The 19,790-nt window shown below is 48.0% G+C and overlaps 1 protein-coding gene and 1 pseudogene across 3 annotated transcripts; one reads left to right on the top strand and one right to left on the bottom strand.

Annotated features, from left to right (window-relative positions):
* The first annotated feature begins 14,707 nt into the window (after positions 1-14,707).
* LOC146192381 (uncharacterized) lies at positions 14,708-16,928 on the top strand (annotated as a pseudogene). Its single transcript, XR_014706762.1, has 4 exons — positions 14,708-14,975; positions 15,068-15,247; positions 15,522-15,666; positions 16,439-16,928. The product of XR_014706762.1 is annotated as an uncharacterized LOC146192381 (transcript).
* Positions 16,929-17,160: 232 nt separating this feature from the next.
* On the bottom strand, positions 17,161-19,728 carry LOC146192380 (uncharacterized). Of its 2 annotated transcripts, XM_084602480.1 has the most exons (5): positions 19,420-19,728; positions 19,144-19,348; positions 18,486-18,619; positions 18,228-18,292; positions 17,161-18,160 (listed from the first exon to the last, which is right to left on the bottom strand). In XM_084602480.1, the coding sequence occupies exons 1-3, from the start codon at positions 19,642-19,644 to the stop codon at positions 18,567-18,569; spliced, it is 483 nt and encodes a 160-aa protein (XP_084458606.1). In that variant the 5' UTR covers positions 19,645-19,728; the 3' UTR covers positions 17,161-18,160; positions 18,228-18,292; positions 18,486-18,566. The 2 variants fall into 2 exon arrangements, with proteins under 2 accessions (XP_084458606.1, XP_084458607.1); XM_084602481.1 differs by lacking the exon at positions 18,228-18,292.
* Between the last annotated feature and the right edge of the window lie 62 nt (positions 19,729-19,790).

Genomic DNA, 19,790 nt, shown 5'->3' with positions numbered 1-19,790 from the left:
TGGCTTGTCGGGTGGTTCGAAGTGAAATGCAGATATCGCCCTGTGTGGGTGGGTTTTCGGTATACGGAGAATCGCAGGCGGTTGTTTTTTCGGGTCACCAGAACGTCCAAAAACGGCAGGGCGCCTCGCTTCTCCATTTCTAGGGTGAACTGAATCTCCGGTTGAATGGAATTTAGATGAGAGAGGAAATTTTGGACTTCAGATTTCTTAATAATTGAGAAACAGTCGTCGACATATCTCAGAAAAATTTTTGGCGGTGGGCGGAAAGAGTTGAGAGCTCGTTCTTCGATGTGCTGCATAGTTATATTCGCCATAGCGACAGAGATGGAGGCACCCATTGATGTTCCCTTAACTTGTTTGTAGAATTCTCCTCGGCATGAGAAGTATGTGTTTGATAAGCATAGTTCCAGAAGGCGGCATATCTCGTCTACACTGAGTGGGGTTCGTGCGCTGAGTGTATCGTCGCGTTGTAGGGCTTCTCGAGTGGCGGCCAACGCGAGATTTACAGGGACATTTGTGAAAAGGGACACCACGTCAAAGGAAACAAGGCACTCGTCGGCCTCAAGGCTCACCTGGGATACGAGTTCGATGAAATGCCCGGCGTGTCGGACGTGGGTCGCGGTTTTTCCCGTGATTGGAGTTATGAGCTTGTGCAGGTATTCCGACAACGCACGGAGGGGGGAGAAACGGAAGTCGACAATTGGGCGTAGAGGAGTCCCAGGTTTATGGACTTTGGACAGACCGTAGAAGGCTGGGGCTGATCCGTTGGTGCACGATAACTGCAGGTAAAGGTTTCGGTGGTTTGGGAGGTTTTTGAAAACTTCTTTTAATGCCTTGTTCAATTTTGCCTGGGTACTTGTTGTGGGGTCCTTCTTCAATTTTTCGTATTCTTGATTGTTGAGTAGAGAAGAAATTTTCTCGTCATAGTCCTGTCTGTCCAGAACGACTGTTGTGTTGCCTTTGTCCGCTGGGAGGATTACGATGGTCGTGTCTCTCTGGAGGTCGTTGAGCGCCTGCCGTTCATCCCGTGGTAGATTCTCTTCATTTCGGCGTGAATGCAGACCTTTCAGTACTCCGACTGTTTTGAGCCTGACTTCTTCTCGAGGACCTGTTTTCAGCTGTTGGAGGCCGTCTTCAAGAGCAGATACAATTTTCGGGAGAGGAGGTCCGTGAGCCTGAATATTGAATTTGTGTCCCTTGGCCAGAATTGAAGTTTCGGCGGGTGTTAGATTTCTGGAAGACAGGTTCGTGACCACGTTTGAATGGTCAGTAGGGGCGTTGTCAGGTCGAGGTTGTAATTCTGCCAGCTTCTTCATTTGCTTGGTGCGGTGTTTGTTGGCTTCGGAAGCTGCTGTCTCCTGGGCGAAGGCCTCAATGGGTGTTAGAAGCTTGGGCATCCTGTGCTCGAGCTGTCGACGAGCAAAAAAGGCGTCGGTTTCTTTTTTCTTGATCACTGTGCGGCACTCCCGTATCCGAGCAGTTACTAGGTGCTGTTCTGCCTTGTCGATGATGTTTCGTCCTTCCGGTGTGGAGACCGGGCGTCGGAGACGTAGGCAGTGCGGTACGACCTTGGTATCCTTGCACTTCTGGTTGAACTCCAGGTGTGTTTGGTACACCGAGATACTCTTCATAGTCTTGACGTACTTCTTTGCAAGCTGCATAGCTTGCAGCCCGAAGTCTGCGCGGATAGATTGAAAGCTAAACATTTCGACAGATTTGCCTGTCTGGTTGGGTTGATAACTAAATAAGACTTGAAATTTCTCCAACCAACACTTTTATTTTATAAAACCCGACGTTTCGGAGCCGGCTCGGCTCCTTCTTCAGGGGTGCATGACGCGGGGCTGCGTGCAGCTATAAGTAAAGGAATGGTCGAGGGGGAGAAGAAGGTGGGGGGGGGGGAGAATGGGGAGGGGGTGGAATGTGTGTGAAAAGAATGAGAAGGAAGGAGGGGGGTTTAGACGAGTGAGGGTGCCGCAGGTGCAGGTGTGCTCGCTGGCGACTTTTTTCTTTTCTTCTGTGAAGTGGCCAGGAGAGAGCGAAGACCTTGCAAGTATACAGCAGGGAGGTTGCCTGTTGTCCGGTTGATGTTATTTGCGGTAGACTGTATGTGCCATGACTCGAGGAGGCGTCTTTTGCGGTAATTGGTCTCGGTCTCCAAGATGAAGGTTTCTTCGAAATTTATTCTGTGGTCGGAATCTTCTGAATGTTCAGCTATGGGGTTGCGTTCTCTTGAAAAATTTCGTACATCGTTCTTGTGCTGCCGAATTCTTTCTTTTAGGTTTTTTGTTTCGCCAATGTAGCTAGCATCACAGTCGGCGCAGGGAATTTTGTAGACAATGCCTTGGGCTCTTTCTCTTGGTGGTCGATCTTTGGGGAAGGGTAGCAGGCTCCCCAAAGTGTTTGAAGGCTTGTGCGCCACTCGAATTCCCTCTTTTCTTAGAATACGGGCGATGGTTTCGCTGGCGCCTCGGACATAGGGGACAGTGACGTACTTTTGAGATGTAGTTGTTTGCTGCTGGTTATTTTCTTCCCGGGGCCTGTCGTTGCGTTTTTGGCGGCGAATGATTTTCCGGATAAATTTTTTTGGGTAGCCGTTCATGGTTAGTTCTTTGAATATTAAGCGTTTTTCGTTTGCTTTGTCGGGCTCTGTGGTGCAATGTGTTTCCACTCTTTGTAATAAGGTCTTCACAACTGACGCTTTATGGCTTGTCAGGTGGTTCGAAGTGAAATGCAGATATCGTCCTGTGTGGGTGGGTTTTCGGTATACGGAGAATAGCAGGCGGTTGTTTTTTCGGGTCACCAGAACGTGCAAAAACGGCAGGGCGCCTCGCTTCTCCATTTCTAGGGTGAACTGAATCTCCGGTTGAATGGAATTTAGATGAGAGAGGAAATTTTGGACTTCAGATTTCTTAATAATTGAGAAACAGTCGTCGACATATCTCAGAAAAATTTTTGGCGGTGGGCGGAAAGAGTTGAGAGCTCGTTCTTCGATGTGCTGCATAGTTATATTCGCCATAGCGACAGAGATGGAGGCACCCATTGGTGTTCCCTTAACTTGTTTGTAGAATTCTCCTCGGCATGAGAAGTATGTGTTTGATAAGCATAGTTCCAGAAGGCGGCATATCTCGTCTACACTGAGTGGGGTTCGTGCGCTGAGTGTATCGTCGCGTTGTAGGGCTTCTCGAGTGGCGGCCAACGCGAGATTTACAGGGACATTTGTGAAAAGGGACACCACGTCAAAGGAAACAAGGCACTCGTCGGCCTCAAGGCTCACCTGGGATACGAGTTCGATGAAATGCCCGGCGTGTCGGACGTGGGTCGCGGTTTTTCCCGTGATTGGTGTTATGAGCTTGTGCAGGTATTCCGACAACGCACGGAGGGGGGAGAAACGGAAGTCGACAATTGGGCGTAGAGGAGTCCCAGGTTTATGGACTTTGGGCAGACCGTAGAAGGCTGGGGCTGATTCGTTGGTGCACGATAACTGCAGGTAGAGGTTTCGGTGGTTTGGGGCCACTTCACAGAAGAAAAGAAAAAAGTCGCCAGCGAGCACACCTGCACCTGCGGCACCCTCACTCGTCTAATCCCCCCTCCTTCCTTCTCATTCCTTTCACACACATTCCACCCCCTCCCCATTCTCCCCCCCCCCACCTTCTTCTCCCCCTCGACCACTCCTTTACTTATAGCTGCGCGCAGCCCCACGTCATGCACCCCTGAAGAAGGAGCCGAGCCGGCTCCGAAACGTCGGGTTTTATAAAATAAAAGTGTTGGTTGGAGAAATTTCAAGTCTTATTTAGTTATCAACCCAACCAGACAGGCAAATCTGTCGAAATGTTTAGCTTTCAATCTATCCGCGCAGACTTCGGGCTGCAAGCTATGCAGCTTGCAAAGAAGTACGTCAAGACTATGAAGAGTATCTCGTTGTACCAAACACACCTGGAATTCAACCAGAAGTGCAAGGATACCAAGGTCGTACCGCACTGCCTACGTCTCCGACGCCCGGTCTCCACACCGGAAGGACGAAACATCATCGACAAGGCAGAACAGCACCTAGTAACTGCTCGGATACGGGAGTGCCGCACAGTGATCAAGAAAAAAGAAACCGACGCCTTTTTTGCTCGTCGACAGCTCGAGCACAGGATGCCCAAGCTTCTAACACCCATTGAGGCCTTCGCCCAGGAGACAGCAGCTTCCGAAGCCAACAAACACCGCACCAAGCAAATGAAGAAGCTGGCAGAATTACAACCTCGACCTGACAACGCCCCTACTGACCATTCAAACGTGGTCACGAACCTGTCTTCCAGAAATCTTACACCCGCCGAAACTTCAATTCTGGCCAAGGGACACAAATTCAATATTCAGGCTCACGGACCTCCTCTCCCGAAAATTGTATCTGCTCTTGAAGACGGCCTCCAACAGCTGAAAACAGGTCCTCGAGAAGAAGTCAGGCTCAAAACAGTCGGAGTACTGAAAGGTCTGCATTCACGCCGAAATGAAGAGAATCTACCACGGGATGAACGGCAGGCGCTCAACGACCTCCAGAGAGACACGACCATCGTAATCCTCCCAGCGGACAAAGGCAACACAACAGTCGTTCTGGACAGACAGGACTATGACGAGAAAATTTCTTCTCTACTCAACAATCAAGAATACGAAAAATTGAAGAAGGACCCCACAACAAGTACCCAGGCAAAATTGAACAAGGCATTAAAAGAAGTTTTCAAAAACCTCCCAAACCACCGAAACCTTTACCTGCAGTTATCGTGCACCAACGGATCAGCCCCAGCCTTCTACGGTCTGTCCAAAGTCCATAAACCTGGGACTCCTCTACGCCCAATTGTCGACTTCCGTTTCTCCCCCCTCCGTGCGTTGTCGGAATACCTGCACAAGCTCATAACTCCAATCACGGGAAAAACCGCGACCCACGTCCGACACGCCGGGCATTTCATCGAACTCGTATCCCAGGTGAGCCTTGAGGCCGACGAGTGCCTTGTTTCCTTTGACGTGGTGTCCCTTTTCACAAATGTCCCTGTAAATCTCGCGTTGGCCGCCACTCGAGAAGCCCTACAACGCGACGATACACTCAGCGCACGAACCCCACTCAGTGTAGACGAGATATGCCGCCTTCTGGAACTATGCTTATCAAACACATACTTCTCATGCCGAGGAGAATTCTACAAACAAGTTAAGGGAACACCAATGGGTGCCTCCATCTCTGTCGCTATGGCGAATATAACTATGCAGCACATCGAAGAACGAGCTCTCAACTCTTTCCGCCCACCGCCAAAAATTTTTCTGAGATATGTCGACGACTGTTTCTCAATTATTAAGAAATCTGAAGTCCAAAATTTCCTCTCTCATCTAAATTCCATTCAACCGGAGATTCAGTTCACCCTAGAAATGGAGAAGCGAGGCGCCCTGCCGTTTTTGGACGTTCTGGTGACCCGAAAAAACAACCGCCTGCGATTCTCCGTATACCGAAAACCCACCCACACAGGGCGATATCTGCATTTCACTTCGAACCACCCGACAAGCCATAAAGCGTCAGTTGTGAAGACCTTATTACAAAGAGTGGAAACACATTGCACCACAGAGCCCGACAAAGCAAACGAAAAACGCTTAATATTCAAGGAACTAACCATGAACGGCTACCCAAAAAAATTTATCCGGAAAATCATTTGCCGCCAAAAACGCAACGACAGGCCCCGGGAAGAAAATAACCAGCAGCAAACAACTACATCTCAAAAGTACGTCACTGTCCCCTATGTCCGAGGCGCCAGCGAAACCATCGCCCGTATTCTAAGAAAAGAGGGAATTCGAGTGGCGCACAAGCCTTCAAACACTTTGGGGAGCCTGCTACCCTTCCCCAAAGATCGACCACCAAGAGAAAGAGCCCAAGGCATTGTCTACAAAATTCCCTGCGCCGACTGTGATGCTAGCTACATTGGCGAAACAAAAAACCTAAAAGAAAGAATTCGGCAACACAAGAACGATGTACGAAATTTTTCAAGAGAACGCAACCCCATAGCTGAACATTCAGAAGATTCCGACCACAGAATAAATTTCGAAGAAACGTTCATCTTGGAGACCGAGACCAATTACCGCAAAAGACGCCTCCTCGAGTCATGGCACATACAGTCTACCGCAAATAACATCAACCGGACAACAGGCAACCTCCCTGCTGTATACTTGCAAGGTCTTCGCTCTCTCCTGGCCACTTCAAAGAAGAAAAGAAAAAAGTCGCCAGCGAGCACACCTGCACCTGCGGCACCCTCACTCGTCTAAACCCCCCTCCTTCCTTCTCATTCCTTTCACACACATTCCACCCCCTCCCCATTCTCCCCCCCCCCCCACCTTCTTCTCCCCCTCGACCATTCCTTTACTTATAGCTGCACGCAGCCCCGCGTCATGCACCCCTGAAGAAGGAGCCGAGCCGGCTCCGAAACGTCGGGTTTTATAAAATAAAAGTGTTGGTTGGAGAAATTTCGGCTTATTTAACGCCTACAGTGTTCGCCCAACGGCCGATGCTCCAAGCGAAGCGGCATGGCACCTTCGCGAAACGCCAGAGAAAAGAGGCAAGTGAGTTGAATTTTTGCACCTAGGATCTACTGGTTCTGCTGACTGTAGGGATATTTCGACGTACTTTAAAACAGACATGTTAAGCGCACAGCGCGTTTTCGCCGCCAGTACAGAAGGATTTGACACACGCGCATTCTTCTGATCCGTCGCAGATATTTCCTACATGATCGAACGCAATAGCAGCTTAAAGCAAACTATGGGAAGAGAAGCATGGGTGTGACCAACACCACCTAGACTACTCAAGGCCTCTCCACTCCTCCGTGACGTCATCACACTACGACGAACGCGGAAGCTGCGCGCTGCTGCGCGTTGCTGCTGGCTTATTCTTGTTTCACTAGAATTGTGGTTGTTGCCGCATGCGAAAACATTCTTTGTTGTTTTAAGCCCCGTTGTTTAATAATAATAATGATAATAATTGGTTCATAGGAAAGGAAAGGCGCAGTATCTGTCACACTTGTTTCTGTGGACACCTGAACCGCGCCGTTAGGGAAGGGAGGAAGGTAATACATAACTTTTCAGTTGGCTCCAATATCGCAAGTAAACGTCTGTATATTCGTGCAGCGGATTTTCTAAAGATTAAAGTTTCAGGAAACAGCACATAATCTAAATGAGTTTATGAAAAGCCAGAAGCACTGCTTTTATTGTGCCAGTGTTAGTATAATGCTACGGATATAAACATAGCTTGAGAAAGTCAGCTCTATAAACGCTGGGCCATTCTTATGTCTCAGTACTCTTTTTGGAAACAAATGGGAAGAAAGTTTCGCAATGATATCTTAGCACTCAAAACATGTAACTCTACGATCAGCAGTGGACTTTATGTTTGGCTCTAGAATTGATTTCAGCTCAATAAATACGTAAAATGCATCGAGTATGAAAGTATTTATTGAAAAATACTCTCGAGAGGCACTTGTAGCTGGACCAGAAATATACGCTGGGCAGTTTGGGAGTATGCTTCGTACTGCGTCAGGTCGAAGTCGTACCAGTTTCAGCTTAGCTTCAATCACTTTTCCTGTCTTCGCATCCACGTAACTTGTCGACCATGTCCGCAGGCTTAAAGGGACGCTTGCAGGCCTAGGATGTGAAATGAGACGTTAGAAGGATGCAACACCTGAAGGTAAAAACCAGCAGCCCTACCTTTTAAGGTTCTAATGATCGCAATTTAGCTTAAAGTCCGCGCGCACTAAATATCAGTAATACTGTGTCTCTAAGTCACATTCATGTAGTATAAAATAAGGTTCGCACCATAGCTATGGAAACTTTCTTTTTAAGGCGGAAGCCTTTAATGGCTCTTAAGGTCTATTCACACTTGCGACTAGATGAGAACGCGCGACCAGAGGAGAGGAGCTCGCCACTACCGATGTTCACACTTGCGACAGTCGCCTTCTCGTTCTGTTCTCGTCCCGAACGAGTTGGGAGTAAGAGAGCTGCTGGGCGATGACAGTGAACGTCGGTAGCTGCCGCCTACCAGACACTTCAGCTTTTTCAGGCGAGCCGGTACGCATGCCGGGCTCTCGTGTTTCCAAGAGAACGCCGACGACGAATAGACGATGTCAGTCGCCGTGATATCAATTTAAAATGTTGCACTTGCGTGAAAAACCCATTTCTCAGAAGTTCATGGTATTTACCGGATAGTCCGAATATCTTTCCAATCTCCTCCCAGGCCATATCCTATCTCCCTGCCTTTGAATTCCGGGTGCCGTTTGTTGAAAAAGTAGGGGTATTCTTTAATTGCATTGAGAAGGTGCTCGTTCGAGCACTCCGGGCCTCGCTGATTGGTGAAAGGGTTTGCGACTAGTAGTCGCGCGACTGGAAATTCGAGCAGTGCCCGATCGGCCCGCGGCAGTCGCTTTTCGACCGATGCGACCATTTGCGACTGTCGCTTTTCGACCAAAACGGTCGCGCGACCGCTGCTAGTCGCAAGTGTGAACGGGCCTTTACTGTCGTGGACAAAGTGTGTCCCGCTTTTGCGGCAGCTGTCACTTGGCGTTCCTCGGTGTGCGTTCAAGAGTGGAATTCAGATGCAGGAACGCTAGACAAGATGAGACTTCTGGAGGAAAGGCGCAGTATCCGTCGCACTTTCTCCGACAAGTGTGCGTTTGGATGGTACGCCATCGCGATCCTGTCGCGTGGCGTTCCTTGGCGCGCGTTCAAGTGTGGGATTGCAATGTGAGGAACGCTAGACAAGATGAGACTTCTCGGGCTTTCGCCTTCCACTACTTTACTCGCTAAAGTCCCTCGTTATTTTTAAGGAAAGTATCACGTACACATAATCTCGGAGTATCTATGTAGCGTTAATGATGCAAAGAAGTTGTCGATAGTAAATAGTAAAGAGGAATGTTTGCCTTACCACTGATCGCTTTCCTGGTGTGAAATCGGCACGATGGATGGCTTTTATCCACTGAGCCCTTCTCACTGGGTCCGATGGGAACGTGAAGACTCTCACTGTATCCCCACCATCATAGTTTCCGTGGCACCGCAGTACACAGCAATGTCCAGGCATTCTCAAAACGTGCACACTTGATGAAAACACTGCCGCATCAGCGCAGACCTGTCACCGCCACTCATCCAGTACTTATTTCTAAAAACAAAAATCAGCAAAACTTTTGCGACACACGTTGCACAAAGGCGAAATCTCGCACTGCAGTTGGAGCATGAACAACACCACCTAGACTAACCACTCGCACCCGCCTCCCGGATATGCGCCGAGACGGAGACGACGAAAGAACTCCGTCGTAGTGTGATGACATAGCGCGAGGAGGAGGAGGATATGAAGAGGCCTTCTTAGTCTAGGTGGTGTGGGTGTGACGGAGACTTGAGAGCAGGCTAGCTGCTTAAGATAGAAAAAGCTAGCTTATTTTTAAATACCGGCTTATAAAACTAATTGATTGCAAATTACGAGCGCTGCGACGGAGAACAACAACGAGAGAGTAATGACAAGGACAGGCGCTCTCGTTGTTGTTCTCCGTCGCAGCGCTCGTAATTTGCAATCATGTACCAACTAGCTCAACTTTCCGTATTACTGAAAACTAATTGAAAGATCGATACATAGCGAGTTTGACTTTTTTTTTGTAAGCATCAAGGTGAGGAATTCCAGTGCTAACTGGGATACAAGATCTTTTTTTTCCTTTTTGTGTTTTTGGTTGACGTCCGCAATGCCACATTTTACTACGATGGTCACTAAACGAACATATCGATATCCGCGCATGCCAGCGCTCATTGAGAATACATATAGGTACCGTCGTGGGAGCGAGGGTTTTTTTTTTCCTTTAATGCCTAGAGTAAGATTATCATTGTGTCTACTTTTAGCAATACCTCCCTGCAGGTGCGTCTAATATTTGGTTAATGATTCTGAATTGTATCACATCAAGGGCATTCTGTGTGTTCTGATGCCAATATGTTTTTTATGTCTGCTTTAGTAATGAAAGGGGTTGATGTTGATGTGTTTATATATATTTTCGCGGACAACAGGCCAAGATGTGAACGACAAGGCCCAGCTGTAGGAGCAGGCAGAGTTCCGTACACAGCACGCGAGTCGACTTCAGCAAGCAACCACCGACATCCATCGGACGGCCGATGGACGTCCGTCGGCCGTCCGATGGACGTCCAAAGGGACATGTTTGTCTGGCCAATCGACGTCCATTTCTGACGTCCGTTCCCGGATCTTTCTCGCATATATGCTGCATGCATGGTTTTTTCGCTCCCACGAGGCAATAAAATAGAAAAGCAGCTTAAAGTACAACAGGCATATTTTATTTTAAAATGTCTAATTCATCAATATGACGTAAAACTTGAAGCGCACATCCAACTTCCGTGATGAAGTGGAAGCAACCAGCTTTCTGCAAAAAGAAAAAAAAAACAGGTTAGTAAATAGCCTGCAGCTCATGCACAGCATAATCCTTGACTCAAGGTTTTCTGGAGGCCAATAACAAGAAAATTGAGTATTTCTCATATTGTACCTGCCCTACAACATTTGTTACAAGCGGTCTCAAATATCAGCGAGGTTCTGCCCTCCTTTCCCTTAGTTCACGCCAGTTACGTCGCACCCGCTATCTTCCGAATATCACATAGATTCATCTGCAATGCTTCAAGGATAAAGCTAAATAAGCTAAACAGTTCAGAAGGCAGTATCATACAGGCCATACCTAAATTAAAATAAGCTGATAATGCGCTTCAATAATTTCAAGCACAGAAAAGGCCACTCGCTATCTGAAATGCTTTTTTTTTGTAGCGGTGCACAACTTTCAAGCTCGCGAGCTTGAGCGATTATCGTTTATCGCATTGTACAGGAGCAGTTATGCATTTTATCACTGTAATGCACTGCAGCGCAGACTGTGCCCTCGCAACCTGCAACTTGCATTGAAAAATGCAGATCATGCCATTTGCGAAGGCAAGAATATTAAAAAAAAAATCTTTGAAGACCGACTGTTTACCTAGCGCCTTGGTTGACGAAAACAAGGAGGTTGGTTATAAGCTTCGCAAGATTGCAAGAGTGGAACGCGATAGCACCTCCAGCAATTTCCTAGTTTGCGTAGAGGAGAGGGAGAGCCAACTCACTCGGCATACACGGACGCCACCGCGCCGATTACTCCTGGTTTTCGGTGTGACTAGCTGCTCTCGCGTTGAAATGTGTCAGTAGGTTCACTGCGCTGTTACATATTCATACAATTTTCGCTGCGCAGATTTTCACGAAGCTCGATCGCAGTACTCACTTTTAAAGGCGGTCGCTTTCGCCGGAGTCGTCCGTCCTGATGTGTTATCGTCGTGAACCACTGTTGCGCCAAGGGGGTAATCCTTTCACACCAGGAATTGGCACAACTGCGCAATCGTTGTCCTTGCAGCGCACACAGATGGATGAAGGCATTCGAGCATAGTTGCGTGCACCCGCACAGAACGAAAAAACAACTGCTGCCACGAGCCGCGGCGGCAGGACGACAGCCGGCAATGGCGGCATAGAAAACGTGGTACGAAACTACGGCAGAAACATTCATGCGCAGAAATGAAATGGCCGTAATAAGTTAACACTATATTTTTACTGAATATTGTTAATTTCTTTAAATAGGTACCCTTTCTTGTGAGGATATTCAAGCGAAACCTACCATACCCCCCCCCCCCTCCCACACACACACACTGCGATGGAATACGCAACCTTCAAACAAACAGCACGGCCGCCGGCCGGCGGGGACTGGCGGGGATTTCAAACAGCAAAAAAAACTATTTTTGTAAAGACCCACAGTGCAAGGTAATCCGGCGCTTTCGTTCGCCAAGACGTGGTCGTGGACCATCGTGGATGGCGATGGCGTACATGTAGTACATACGTTAGGGCTCAACTAGATTAACAATTGAAGATCACGACCGCCGCTACCAACGGATACAACGAATTGCAGCATGAAAGCTGAGAAATTAATGACAATTGCCCCATACTGTGTATGTGCCAGAGTTTTTAGGCCAACCAGCTAATCATTTGGTATATAATGCAATTCGCTATCTCAGGGGCCGAATGGAAGTTGGAAACCTAATTGGATTTCCTATTGGAATTTTGAGTGCCATTTGGAAAATCCGAATGGAATTTTACACGCAATTGGAACTATTTGGAATGCCAATTGGTATTTGCAGAACCATTAGGTTAATCCAACTGGACTAATTTATTGCACAGGTGATGTCCAATATTGGGTCCAGATGTAACCATTTGTAGGTCCCAATCGGCCCCAATATTTTTCTTTTTTTTTTACTAGGCAGGACACATCTCGAGCATTGAAGACAAATGTGAATGTTGAAACAGAATTTTGTCAGCGAGGAAATATATGTCCTGGAAACATACTCGTCCGTACGTACATCGGACGTACACCTCGTCTCTCATGCGGATATATAAAAACGGACGTAGTCTGTACCTCCGACGGACGTACGAATACGGATGTCCAAAACCGGAGGTTGTACGTATGTCCGACGGACGTACAATTTCGGCAAATGACGTTCGGCTCTAGCTCGGAAGTACAACGGACGTCGGTGGTTGCTTGGGTTCTTCCAGGCGCCACCTAAGAACATCAGGAACACCAGGTGGCATTACTCCTCCTCAATCCCATCAAATTAGAGAACAACTCCTCCTCCTAAAAAACGAAATCAGAGACGGAATGCGCGCGATGGGCAATGCTAGCGAAAACAAAGATCAGCACATGAACAGAATAGATAACGGAGGCGGGGTAAGGTGACCTACGCGATAACGAAACAAGCGCATAGCACACTACCGCGTGAAATGGGGCTTTAAACGGACAATGTGCGCGCGCGACCTCGGAGCGTGGTTGCCGACGCGAAGGCTGCACAATACCCGCTGGAAGAACTTCGTATGTCACTTCATGACACGGTGCAGCAAACGCGTCGTCTCTTGGGTGGCCGTAGTGTAGGCATATGTGATGTAGGAGAGACTCTCATCCCAGGTTTTGTGCTGCGAGTCTATGTACATTGCGATCATGTCGGCGGTGGTTTTGTTGAGTCTCTCCGTGAGGCCATTCGTCTGCGGTTGTTATGCAGTGGGTTTTCGGTGGCTAGTATGACAGCTCGAACATGTCGTGCATGAGCAGTGCCGTAAACGCGGTGTCTCGATCGGTGACGATTATCGGTGACGACTAGGGACGGTGCGCCATGACGCAACACGACTTGCAGCATAAAGAACTGAGCGATCTCAAATGATGTGCCACGCTGCACTGCCTGTGTTTCCGAATACCGTGTGAGATAGTCGGTCGCGACTATAATCCATTTATTGCCCGTCGATGACAGCGGACATGGGCCTAGAAGGTCAATGCCGACTTGTTCAAGTGGCGTCCGATCGAGGTGGATTAATAGGTTGGAGCAAACCAGCTGGCTTGAGAGGCGGCCCCTTTCGACGTTGACACTCGCGGCAGCCTGTGGCGTAGCGATGGACGGCGTCAGAAAGTTTAGGCCAATAATAGGCTTGACGAACTCGAGCGAGTGTGCGTGCAGAGCCTAAGTGGCCGGAGGTGCGCTCATCGTGGCAAGCAAAAATGATATTGGCGCGAAGGTCGACCGGCACGACGAGGAGATGCGCTCGGTCAACAGTGCTGGAGTTTTTCTTGAGGTCCGTTCGATTCGTTTGCACTACCTGAACTAGTTCACTTCGTGCAGCACTTCGCCATTCGTTTCACGAGTGCAGCCTAGCGCCCTCTGCACGACGCCATTCGTTTCAAAAAAGTGCAGACGTCGTGCAGGCCTAGTTCACGAAAAGTTCAGGAAATTTGTGCACCTCCTGAGCGGTCAGTGCCAAAGTCGTGCAGGCCGTGCAAGCAGCCGATATGGAAGCAGACGACGGCTTGTGGGTTACGCTAGACGAAGTGGAAACTCGCGTCATTCCAATCTGCGATGAGAACGGTGCCCGAGTTCGCCAAGGAAACGGCTACGCGTACTCGACACCAGGTATGTTCACTAAAGAAGCCAACACGTGTATGACATGATGCACGTTGTTGTAGAAATCGCTTAACATGTAACTTGGCGTGCGTGTACTTGAGTTGTGTCCAGTAAAAGAACACTTGCGTTTCGTGCCAGCTGCCGCGAGATGCACATGCAGTGAGGCACCTTAGGCCGAGGCATGATGTTTCTTGCGATATATACGTTATACAGTGTCATGCCTAGTCTGCTCATGTGCGAGACGGCATACCATTTTTGCAGCTTCAAACTGCAGTTAAGGAGGTAGTGGGTGCTAGAATATTTGTAGGTTGTAAACAGAATATTGACTACCATCTGATTTCCTAGCCGGGTACGACTCTGCGTGCCATCTCGAGCAAGCATACTCGAACCAAACAAAGGAAACCTAATGAGAACTGCACGACTTGTATACTTTTACTACCGAGTGACTGCAAACAATGCGTGGTGTTTACAGATTACTTATGTTCACCTTTGTGCAGATGGCAGCGTTGTAACCATTGTCTTCGCGGACGACGCCAGCCAAAATGCGCAGCAACAAGGCTCCGCACCAGAGCCTGGCAACCTCCTTGGACCGGAGCTGTGGTCTAATAGAAAGACCAAGTTCCTGATTTCAAAGTATAAGGAGTTGAAGGACCTTCTCGGAAGGAAGGGTGGCTTTCGGTAAGCTATAGGCTCCGTGCGCTGCAGCTTTGAGCCGGACAAGTGGCGCCACCTGTAATACGCGGCGTAACTTTCGCGTCGTCTCGGAGCGGCCCGTCTCACTGCAGTCAGCATGGCGTCTCGCTCGGACAGCGACAAGCCGCCGACGAAAAAAGGCGGCACCGTTTATTGCTGCGTGTACGGTTGTCACAATAGCTACAGAAACGTTGCAGGCAAGGTCCCGAAAATCAAGTTCTATGGATTTCCTGGAAGCCCTACGAGAAGGAGCGACGGGAGCGGTGGATCAGAGCAGTACGACGTGCAAGGTAAACAAGTGGCCATTTCGTCTTCTAGAGTCGATTTTGGCTGCCTCCAAGGTTACAATTGGAATAATACAGCATTTATTTCTATTTATTAGTGCGGACGGCGGACTGTGGCAACCAGTGAAGGGCCAAACACGCATATGTAGCGCCCACTTCGTGGGCAACGAGAGAAGTTCTGCGGCACACCACCCTGCCTACATTCCAACAATATTCCCTGCTTGCTATGGGAGAGACGATGGCGCTGGGCGCGAAACGAAGCTCCAGAGATACCAGCGGTAAGTTTTAATCCAGCCGATGATGCGTAGGCTTTAATATACAGTGCTTTGTAAGAATGCAGAATTATGTGTGCTGACACGGCAGCAACAGGGAGGGGGACAAAATGCACGGGACGAGCTTTGGGTCGTCCTCGCGAGGTCCTGTCGGTGTTATGCCGTGCATTTCCTAGTCTTTGCGCTCAATCGTCCTCGCGATCTGGACGAGCCCATACGAAGTGTCGCAGTTTTATGTTTTGCTGAACAGCCATCTGCATTCTTTAACATTTTTTCTTAGGTTTCAACGACGCGGATCAGCGGGTGCGGCACAGGTGTCAACGGATTCAGACTCCGTAACCGGCACTTCGTGTCGCAGTCTGGCCCACGGTCCCGATGAGGAACAATTGGAAGGGTCAGAAGAAAGCGTTACGTTTGTATCCGTGGTAAGGACCTCATTTATTGAATCCCCTCAGATGTATGGTTTATAAAATTTAACGTCCCAAAGCGACTCAGGCTATGAGGGACGCCGTAGTGGAGGGCTCCTGTAATTTCGACCATGTGTGGTTCTTCGACGTGCACTGACATATCGTACAGTACACGGGCGCCTTAATTGCGTTTCGCGTCCATCCAAACGCGGCCGCGGCGGCTGCGACTGAACCCGCGTCCTCGGAATCAGTATCTCAAATGTTAACCCATGCTATATGTAGGCTGTTATTTTTATGCGCGGCGGCGTGATTATACAGTATGCATTTACAGATTCTAAACTGTTGGCCAAACGCCACCCAATGGGACAATAAAATCGTTCACCAACTGGTTTAGTTTTCATTATTGCTTTTTCCTTATCACTGCATGTCTGCTGAAGCAATTTGAATATGTTCTTTGGTTTTTGTTTGCTGTTTTAAAACAAATTTTTGTGCTGGTATATTTAGTGGTTTGAATCTGAAGGAGAGTTTAACTTTGTAAAAGAAAGAAAATATAGAGAGCCAGCACCAGGGCACCCTAGCTAGTGCAGCTGTGCACAACCATGGCAGTCTTCTTAGTATTGTTACCTTCGCTTTCGTGTGTATCTTTATGTGCTCAGTGTTATGCAAGTGTGTCCCCAACAGCGCTCATACTCTGTTCTAACCAATGCTATTAATTTCTTGCTATAGCTTGACAATGGAGTTATTAGTATTGATTAATAAAGATTGATTGTGCACGTGTTATATTTTTCAGGCGACTCAAACAAACACGGTTCTACCTGAAGGCCAGTGCAACATGTTCCTCTCAGTGACATCACATGGCTCAGCCTCAACGCAAGTGTCACACACAAGCACAACAGATATAGCTGTGCAGGCAGTGCCAGCCGCAACATCCACAAGCACTGGAATAGAGGAGAGAAGCTGTGTATTCCTTGGATATGACTCGCTGAGGGAGAGAGCAGATGCGTTTAAAGAACTGTGTGGCGTTAGCACCAATGTATTTGCCTTACTGATGTTTGTTCTTTCACCCATAGTAGCAAGGCGAATCGATGTTCCAGTTCCACAGAAACTTGTAATTTTTCTTATGAAACTGAAACTTGGCATCTCCTTTGCTAGCCTTGGTGTTCTTTTTGGGCTTCACCGGACGGCAGTAAGCCGTATATTTTATTTTGTCTTGAGCAACTTGTTAGCTGCAATGAAGGAATGGATCCCAGAACCGTCACTTGCCACCGTGCAAGCAACAATGCCAGCATGTTTCAAGATCCACTATCCTCGCTGCCGTTACATTATAGATTGCACAGAAATAAGAACTGAAGAGCCACCTACTGTTGAGCAAAAGCGGGCACTGTTTTCACACTATAAGGGTGGCTACACTTTGAAGTTTTTACTAGGAATTTTGCCAAATAGTGTAGTGACATTTGTCTCCGAGGCCTATGGTGGTCGTGCATCGGACACTCACATCACACTTGAGTCAGGGTTCCTTGACAGGATTGAGCCGGGCGACATAGTGCTAGCGGACAAGGGCTTTCCAGGCATTAGAGCACCCGCTGCAGGTCAGAAAGGCATTGTTGTATTGCCCCCTTTTTCAAAAGGAAATGTACAATTTACATATGAGGAACTTCAGGAAACATACAATGTAGCCCAGGTGCGCATACATGTCGAAAGGGTAATCCAGCGTGTGAAAACGTTCAATATCCTCAATACAAGGGTACCTACTGAACTGATTCCCCACATGAGCAATATTATGCGGATGTGTTGTATTCTGGCCAACCTACAGCCACCAATCTTTAGCGGCCAAAATACTGACAATGCAGATGAGTGACGAGATCTTAAGCCAGTCATAGTGTGGATGGAAAATGAGCCCAACCATGTGTTCAGCTGAACATTTCCAGAACCTCTCAGTGAGCCCAGGAAACAATGTTGTCCAATGTCATGAAGTGTACATAGACGAATTCACTGCAATAAATCTTACTTTCATTATCAACCCTGTTTTTAATTGTGCCCATGCTGCAAGAACCCAACACTTCACAGACAAACAACATAAAATTATGTGGACTTGATATTACGCTTGAACATTTGGTCGTGACAAGTTTGTCAGCTGTTTTAAATAATACTTGAAATAGTATGCTTGAAGCTTAGGTATGTACTCGGAGAGAAATTTTTCATCCTTCTTGACAGTTATGCTAACACTTTGCTTTTCTGAGTACACAAAAAAAAGCGCTTCATCAATATTTAAAACATACAATATAATCATCACCTGTGTGAAATATGGGTGACTTTTTTTTAGAGTCAACTTTCCATTGACATAGTGGATGTATTTAACATAGCTAACTTCTTGCTCTGCATCAATAAGCTTTGAGTTCCTGAGAGAAAAGGGGCATTTGATTTCAACAACACGAGTTGTATTGCTGGCTACAAAGATGCCATCCGGGCTGCAGCACAACCAGGGTTGTTCCGGGTGTATAACCAGTCCGACCTGCAGAAAGAAACAAATGGAAGGAATTAGGAAACGTGTCAATCTTCTTGAACACATATGGAATTACCTCATGAACTGGAACTCGCAGGAGCGTAGAGAGCTCCTTTCTTGCCACGTCTTCTGTATTCTTACCTGCAAAATGAGAAAAATTGACTAGTACTTTTCGGTAAGATTCATAAAATTTAGATTTTACTTTAAGGGCACCTTTAAAGTGTGCACTAGATAACGCAATATATACAATTAGCCTTTTTTACGAACAAAGTCACAACGAGACTGCCTATTTATACTTGCATGTTCTACTTGTACGGAGTGTGCTGCTGCTTACCGTAGGTGGTGGCAGCAGTTGCAAAGGCCCTCGGCGTAACCAATGCATGTGCAAGAGCCTCGAACTCTGCCTCTCTTGTCTTTATTCTGTGAGCAATGGAGCTTGTAATCCGAAGAATCCTCTCCTGATGCCACCTGATGTAGTATCAAGAACATGCCATTAGTGCCAGGAAGAAAGTTCAGCAACGCATGAAAGCAAATAACAAACCTTTTTACTTTTCCTTGGCCCCTAGTTGTCAGTTCGATTTCGATCATTTCATTTATGCTTTTTTGCACGAACTTCTCATAAAACATTTTCTCGCTGTCCGCCAGCGCAGACAACATGTCACACCTTGTAATTCTGAGAGGCAATGTACTGGTGATTTCCATCATGCCATACGTGGCGCGCCCGTTTTCCATAATTGCTCTCATGAGCTCAGAAGCTGCGATACCGGCTACCTCTTCAACTGCACCGGACGACACGGCCCCACATTCTTCGACTGCATCGCCCTCAATGCACTGCAGCACATCTGTGAAGGCGCACCTAACGTCCGGAAATTGGACATGAACGTCAGACGCGGACAGTGCCTTAAGCACTGGTACAGGCATGGGGCGACCTGGGTGGACGATTCCAATATGTTATTCGATGGATCTCCTCATACAGCATTTATTTTTCTTACCTGGGAAAAGATCCTTAATCTGTTTTTTGGTATCCAGGGTTGGCCGCGAAGAAGGCTTGAGCCACGCGCACGGTAGGTCTGTACAAGATGTATGCATGGAGTTGTTCACGAACACGGCGAGCACCGCTGCGTGCTTGCACCATCCTCGGCATCCCGCCTTGCACGTGCAGCTGGCATCAACAATATGTCTTGGCTGCGCAGACAACTGCAAGTGCACAGCACACGTTTTCACGCTCATGCAACGAATAAATAAAACGTCTCGTGAACTGTGCTTACCGTCAACCGCACGTCGTAATCAACGCACTTCATTTGCGCAATGCATCTTCCGACGACGTCGGACGGCCCTCCCGCACATGAAACTTCTTCTCTCACGCCGTAAACATGGTTCCCGGCGTAGAGGTTGTTGCCGCGCTTGACGCTGCATCTTTTAAAATATTCTTCAATGTTTTCAATTGGCCGGAATCCGCAAAACAACACTCGCGGTTGGCTCCCTGCAGCCATGTCGAAACGGCCGCCACAGCAGCCGGCCAGTAGCGCGGGCAGACAGCAACGACGGGAAAGTGCCCGGCGCAGCCTGGAGGTGGCGCTAGTTGTTCCAAATCAGTGGCGCCCCCATACCAGCGCACGAGGCCTATACTTCATTACAT

Source organism: Amblyomma maculatum, chromosome 4 (genome assembly GCF_055883805.1).
Source record: "Amblyomma maculatum isolate TAMU_Amacu chromosome 4, ASM5588380v1, whole genome shotgun sequence".
NCBI classification, from domain to species: Eukaryota; Metazoa; Arthropoda; class Arachnida; order Ixodida; family Ixodidae; genus Amblyomma; species Amblyomma maculatum.
Note: the sequence above shows the minus strand (reverse complement) of the source record. Positions and strands in the feature narration are given on the sequence as shown.

Excerpts from the sequence above, each read along its gene's own strand:
- LOC146192380 (XM_084602480.1), bottom strand. The coding sequence starts at position 19,644 with ATGGCTGCAGGGAGCCAACCGCGAGTGTTGTTTTGCGGATTCCGGCCA. Across the intron at positions 19,349-19,419 it reads ATTACGACGTGCGGTTGACG|TTGTCTGCGCAGCCAAGACA; the intron begins GTAAGCACAGTT and ends GTGCACTTGCAG. Across the intron at positions 18,620-19,143 it reads GATTAAGGATCTTTTCCCAG|GTGGCATCAGGAGAGGATTC; the intron begins GTAAGAAAAATA and ends ATACTACATCAG.